This window comes from Nicotiana attenuata, unplaced genomic scaffold, assembly GCF_001879085.1.
Source record: "Nicotiana attenuata strain UT unplaced genomic scaffold, NIATTr2, whole genome shotgun sequence".
NCBI lineage: Eukaryota > Viridiplantae > Streptophyta > Magnoliopsida > Solanales > Solanaceae > Nicotiana > Nicotiana attenuata.
In genome coordinates this window covers 87,169-94,221 of record NW_017673421.1, presented here as the reverse complement: position 1 = coordinate 94,221, position 7,053 = coordinate 87,169, and the positions used below count along the sequence as shown (strand labels likewise).

General features: G+C 36.0%; 1 protein-coding gene across 1 annotated transcript; it reads left to right on the top strand.

Moving 5' to 3' along the window:
- The first annotated feature begins 1,063 nt into the window (after positions 1–1,063).
- Positions 1,064–3,448, top strand: LOC109216343 (probable WRKY transcription factor 23). Its single transcript, XM_019380485.1, has 3 exons — positions 1,064–1,563; positions 2,283–2,429; positions 2,777–3,448. The coding sequence occupies exons 1-3, from the start codon at positions 1,163–1,165 to the stop codon at positions 3,243–3,245; spliced, it is 1,017 nt and encodes a 338-aa protein (XP_019236030.1). The 5' UTR covers positions 1,064–1,162; the 3' UTR covers positions 3,246–3,448.
- The last annotated feature ends 3,605 nt before the right edge of the window (positions 3,449–7,053 follow it).

The window sequence follows — 7,053 nt, the reverse complement described above, 5'->3', positions numbered from 1 at the left end:
ATAATAATAATTATTATTATTATTCTTTTAGCTATGACTTAAGAATGGGGACGGACATTCTTGTTCCCCAAGAAAGAATTTTCCATTAAAAAAAGTGGAAAACACAGAAGGATTTAAGAGCACACATGTCCCCTTTAAATTTCCCTCGAACATGTAAGCAAAGCCAGTTCACACTCTTCCCGGTAACCGGTCAACAACAACGCGTAAGAAAGCGCCAACTATTTGGCTGAAGCGGTGGTCTTCTTCCCCACATTATTGCCAACACTTCTCTCCTTTTCCCTTCAACACTCACCTGCTAATTCTGCCTTCTGGTCTTAGTTAAATTAGTTCTATTAATCAAATTAATTAGACTAATGAGAAACTTTTTATTGGTTATTTTAATTCAAATTTATGAGTTAATATTAAATAATTTTGAAAGGTTACTTTTGTGTTAGATAGCTGGTAGTCACTATTTAATACATGTGCTCTCTCTCTATATACATGCTAATTTATAGTGCATAGTGAGCATCAGAGGTGGATTCAGGATTTCAACCTTATGGGTTTTGAATTTTTGGATCACGACTTCAAATGTTAATGCCTGAGTTCTAAGCAATTCAAAATATTTCATGAATTCAAAATACCAAATACACTATTTGAGCAAAAACTACTGGGTTCGACCGAACTCGTAGGGCGGCTTGTGGCTCCGCCCTTGGTGAGCATGTGTTTTCGAGTCCGGAATATGAAGTTATCTGAGAGCGCTTTATTTTTTAATATGGGATTTTTCGACGCGAATTCAGATGAAGTCAGATTCCGATGTATCGAACACGTCCATTAGTTACAGTCTTCGTTATGAGCAGTATTTTTTGTTAAGTAACATTTCACAGTTCGATGGTAAAAATGATCTGTTTTTGCTCTATACTGGAGTAATACATTTTCATAATTTACTAAACTTACTTCATAAGCCAAAGTTTACATTTAATTTAGTTTGGACCACCGGCATTTTCCGGTCAAGTGTAAAAAACTACTTTCCCCTGGCTATCTTGGACCAACCTCTTTTCCCATACACAAAACCCTTTAAAAAGTAACCAAAAGAAACACAAAAGTTCTCTTCACACTTCAACAATAAGACTATACAGCTGAGAAACAGAAGACCAACATTTGAACAAGAACCTAGTACAATATTATGGAGAAGGAAAACAAGCTAAAAGCAGAGACTTCATTGGAAAATCCGATGTTTTCACAACAGATTCAAACTAGCTTTTCTTTACCAAACATCTTTGATATGTTGTGTGAAACTGAAAAGGATTCTTTAGGTTTTTTAGATAACATGTTTGGTGCTCATCTTCTTGATTTCAATACTACTATTCCTTCCATTTTCGATTTGCTTCAAACTCCACCACCTCAATCACTGGCTATTATTCCATCTCCAACTTCCACATTTCAAGAATCATCAGAGTTGGTGAATAATCCGACGACCCCCAATTCGTTGTCTATTTCTTCATCATCAACTGAAGCTGCCGAGGATGATCAACAGAGCAATACAGTAAAGCAACAAGATGAAGATGAAGACAAGTATAAGAAACAGTAAGCTTAAATTCTGCTTCTTTATGGACCAAAATAAATAAATTATTCTTTTAGCATTTCTTATAAACTTAATGGACTAGCAAGTTTTTGTCAATCTAAGACACATAAAGTTGTCTTCGCGTGACTTATAGGTTACGAGGTCGAGCCGTGGAAGTACCACTAATGCTTGTATTAAGGTGGGCTGTCTACATCATACCATTAGGCTGTGGCCCTTCTCGGACCCTGCGTAAACGTGAGATGCCTTGTGCGTTGAGCTGTCCTTATTTAAAAGCTTAACTTGTTACAGAAAACACACATTTATTTACTTAACTATAATTTCAACGTGTATTTACTCACGTGCTTGATTCCTTTAATTTTTATGGGTCAAACATGTGAAAATTAAGATTTTTGATGAAGGGTGCGATGAGATATGAACTCAAGACATTTGCCTGTTCTAATATGTACCATCTATGCGACTAACTCATCTAAAAACTTAATTATACAATCAAGAAAGAATATTATTTTTTCCAATAATTATATTTATACAATATTGAACTATATAACCAACTCACCTAAAACCTTAAATTGTTCTGAAGGGGGCCTGGTTTAATATATGTTTCTAAATAATGCATCATCTAATTAAGTGAAATGCTTTGTGAGTTTTTCCGTTTACCAATTTCTTGTTTATTTGAATTTTTTCCCTTTGTGCAACGTTTGATGTTTTTCCTTTGTTGGCTTAGGTTAAAACCTAAAAAGACGAACGTCCAAAAGAGGCAAAGAGAGCCAAGATTTGCATTCATGACCAAGAGTGAAATTGATCATTTGGATGATGGTTTTAGATGGAGGAAATACGGCCAAAAAGCTGTGAAAAGCAGCCCCTTTCCAAGGTATACATGTTTAGAAAATGACACATTTCATAATTGAAAATTCGTTAACTTTATAGAGGTTTAATTCTTCTACCGCTCATTCAATCGTTTAAACTAAAACTAGCTGGCACATATATATTTTATGTATAATATATATATATACCATATATAATTAATATATAATCAGTATATACCAGTTAGGAAAAATAAAAAGCGAATCCAACCGGCTACAATTACGCAAAGATTGCTATAGCTTATCCTAATGGGAAGTTTTTCTTTCTTGATTTTGAAAATTTTCCTTTTTCTTTCTTCAAGTAGTCCATTCATTGTTAAAATTTAAGTGTAAGGTGCATAAATTTCTTGTGCAGGAGCTATTATCGTTGCACAACTATTTCATGTGGAGTGAAGAAGAGAGTGGAAAGGTCAGTCAAAGATACTTCAATAGTTATTACAACTTATGAAGGTACTCACACACATCCGTGCCGCATTACGCCGCCGCAGAGCATTGGTGGCGCTCTGCCACGAACCACCACCTACTACGATGGCGCCATTGGTGGTGGTAATAGTGGAGGCGGAGGAATTTATAGCAATTCCCCTTTGTCTATCCCACAACTTCAATATTATCAAGATCAGCAGCAACAACCCCTCCATTATTCCCCTACTACAACTTTACCTTTAAATAACTTCAATGTTGGTTATTCATCCTTATTTTCAACTAATTCACTCCAAGAAAGAAGGTACTCGCCCTACCCGTATTCTTCCTCTTTGGCCGGAGACGACGGACTTCTTCATGATATGGTGTCATCACAGATGAGAAGAGATACTAAAGAAGATTAGGAAAAGAGAGGGTTTCTTTTTATAATTCGCTTGCGCGGTTAATCAATTAGAAACTTTTCCAAATATTGTACGAGGACTAGTTTAGTTAGATTATAGTTAACCTTAATTAGCAAGTTCATATATAAACGGTGTTATTCTTTCATGTTGTAGAATTCTTTCATTGTACTTAAATAGTTTAATTCAAGGATTTTGGACGTTCTTTATATATCCAATTATTCCTAATTTTACCTCTCACATTAATCTTGTTTAATTCATATGTACTTTTCTTGAGTAAGGAAATCAATTATGATGTAAACAGTGAAAAAATATGGAAAAATGGAACGGGATCCTTATTTTTTTAGTAATGTTAGATAGATTCTTAGTTCTCTTTATATTGTGATAAAGTTTATATTGCAGTTTAACACCACAAATTTTTAATTTATTTTTATTAGAATCCCTTAGTTTGCTAGTAATGTTAGATGGTTCTTAGTTCTCTTTATATTGTGATAAAGTAAATACTGTAAGGACATGAGGAATAAAACCTAATTTTCCCAATCTCTTTGTTTCTTTTCAGCGCATTTATCTTATCTTTCTCAATTTTTAGTTCTTTGTTTCTTTCAAAATCTATAGTTGCATTGAGATCACATCGGCTCATATGCAACAAGGTATACGTTCTTTGTAGAATATTCTATAGGCAATGCGCTCTTGTTTCTTTTACTAATAAATTACGTAGCAGCTTTTGTCCATTAGTATTTGGGACCACATAGTCTTGTAGGTGTTTCATTTCGGGATATATGAGATTGGTGTTGTGCCTTGTGTCTGATTCATTACCTGATTTCACAACATAAATATTAATATTTCTCTAATTCTCATTAATTGCAATGATGATATCCCACTTCAGTTTTCTTTTCCTTTTTCGTTTCATACACAATTGTATAATTTTTTTTCTCATTGTCAACGGTATATGAGACTTTCCAATATTCTTTTAGGTCTATTATATTGGACAATGATGGAAGTTCATTAACCAATATTAATATAGAAAGTTAAAGAAAAATCTCACGTATGCGTTTATGTTTAATTTTTGACTATTGTTCATTTTTTGTAAAAATTTTATAAATATTTTTTATTTATGTACTATATTTGATGAATAATAAAAACTTTTAGAACTTGAGAGGACCTTGGTCAAGCCCATAATCCTCTATGACGAGCCAGAAGAAACAAAGAGTTACATCCGAACCCAAACACGTCTTCAACCAACAAAACTTAATGTGAGAGCATGATGTGTGGCTATAATTTATGTTTTTTTTGCACATTATATGCTTTGCGTTTTATATGCTTTAATGTTAAAATACACTTTGTTTGAGCGAATGGAGGCTATTTTATGTGTAGGTGCATCGTACATGAAAGTAGAGCCAAAGGGATGCTTCAACGGCGAAAGTGCGCCCGAGAATGGTGAAAAGGAGAACCCGGGCAAAAGCCAGCTCCACCAGGCTTTATCCAAGTGAGGCCAGCTTAAAGCCAGGCCTAACCAGGCTTTATCCAGGTGAGGCCAGCTTAAAGCCAGGCCTAGGCTGGCGTTATCCAGGCGATGCCAGGCCTAAGGCCAGGCCCAGTCCGAGTTTTGAAGGTTTTAATTGTTTCCCGGCTTGACTAGAAGTTGACCTACACATTTAGGACTTTTCCTACACATATAAATAGACCTAAAAATGCCACTTTTGAGGAAGATCGAGGTTGGATACTACTTTAGACCTAGGGAGAGCACAGAGCCGCCGTGGAGGCCGGAGATTCGATCTAAGGAGGCAAGAATACACTAGGAGCAAGGCGGGGAATTCTTCTACGAGTTTTTCACTTCCTTCTTCCTATTTCCATTATTGGTTATGAATTCTAGTATTGGTTTTGCATACTATTATGAATAGATAATTTGTTATCTAGGGTTTTGATGGAATCTTTTGGAGGATGATTTTCCTGTTACGTTAATATAGATTTCCTGTAGTATTTTCTCTAGTTGTTCAACTACGTTATTATTGTGGTTGGTTGAAGAGCTCTCAATCGACTGTGCCTATTTAGTGTGTATTACTCTGGAGAGAGTGCATATTTAGGTAGTTGTTGAACAACATCACTCCTAACGTATATGAGAGATCAATACGGAGGGTTTAAAGGTGGGATTAGGGATAACGAAACCTTGCGTGCGATCCGAGTGAGCCATACTTAATGCCAACTAGCTTAATTCGGGAGAATATGTCTAGTAAATTGTGGTAATTACTCGGGAGAGAGTTACGACAGTCTGAGCGCTCATGATCGGTAGAGAATACTTAAGCGAATTTATAGAAAACGTAGCGGGAAGGTTTCCGACAATTGGGGAAATCATAACTCTAGACCTCCTTAATCTGTCTCAAACCCTTAGTATCTGTAGTTGTTAATCTACTAATTTAGTTTGTTAGTTAATTAGATACAAGAATCTTAATATTTATAACATAGGAATTATTCGAGCTTGTCTTCTTAGCAATATTGAACAGTTGTAGCTAAACCTTAGTTCTCTGTGGGATTCGACTCCGGACTTGTAAACCGGATTATATTTGCAACGACCGCTTAGTTCTTTTTATAAGGCACTTTTCCATTTTAGCTTTCGTGCTAACCAATTATGGAGCTATCGACCAACAAGCAAAATGAGTTCTTATTCACGAATAATTAAGCTTTAACAAGGAATACCAAAATCTAGATCTCCTTAAAAAATTATTGTAGGGGCTACATTATATTTTACAAAAAGAAGCTAGAGTGTTTACCTTGAAAATGGTAATTACAATTAGATTTGATTTTGTGGTTCTAAAAATACGTGATTTATTTTTATGCTAGTTGTTAAGCAATGAATGCTAAGTGAGAGACTAGAAAATAGGATAAGAGCTTGAAGGTAACGCATCAAGCAAACCGAGTGGCTAAGAATCGGGGCCTCGACCTGGCTGGTACGGGGCCTCGAGGTCGAGTTATGCGTTAGGCTGTGAACAATCGATGGAACTAACAGTTCTAAAGGCCTTGATGAGGTCTCTTTATGATCAATAATGAGCTATAAATGAAGAACAATCAATGAAATACAATAAATATAAGCAATAAATGTAAATAATAAGATCAAAGGAGAATATGCCTAAGTTAGAGAGCAGAGAATATTTTTGTTCTTGTATTCAATGTAGTGTGTCCTCCCTTACAAAATGACAAGGATCCCCTTTATATATGAGGAAAAATCCCAACATGGTACAGATGCATTTATTACAAAGAAATATAGCTGGTATAGCTATTCGCTAATGTGGTACAGACTAGTGCTTCTCTTACAAGTTTTGTCAGCTTTGATCACGCGCCTTGGGAACTTCCCGCTCTCCCATGATAATCATCGATTTGCACTGCCCCGAGGTCAAACATTGGGAACCCTCGGGGTCAAACCTCGAGCCATGCCTCGAGCCTTTGGAGACGCGCTTGTGAAGCGTTTCAACGGCTAAAATCGGGCCTTCTGATTTTTACCGTATACAGATAGTCCCCGCATTTCTTAGAATGAAAATGATATGAAATGGTCCTGACTCTTGACTTTCTTGAACATCTCGTGATGGTGTCTGTCACACCTCCTTTTTCCTACCCCCGGGAGGGTATAAGGGAGTATTTCCAATTAAAGTGACAATCGAAACAGGATTATTTATTAGATTCACAGTCGCCACTTGGGATAATTTGTGGTGTCCCAAGTCGCCGGTTTAGAATCCCGAATCGAGGAAAGATTTAACTCTGTTTATGTCTGCAAACACAGAAATCCGAGTAAGGAATTCTGTTAACCCGGGAGAAGGCGTTA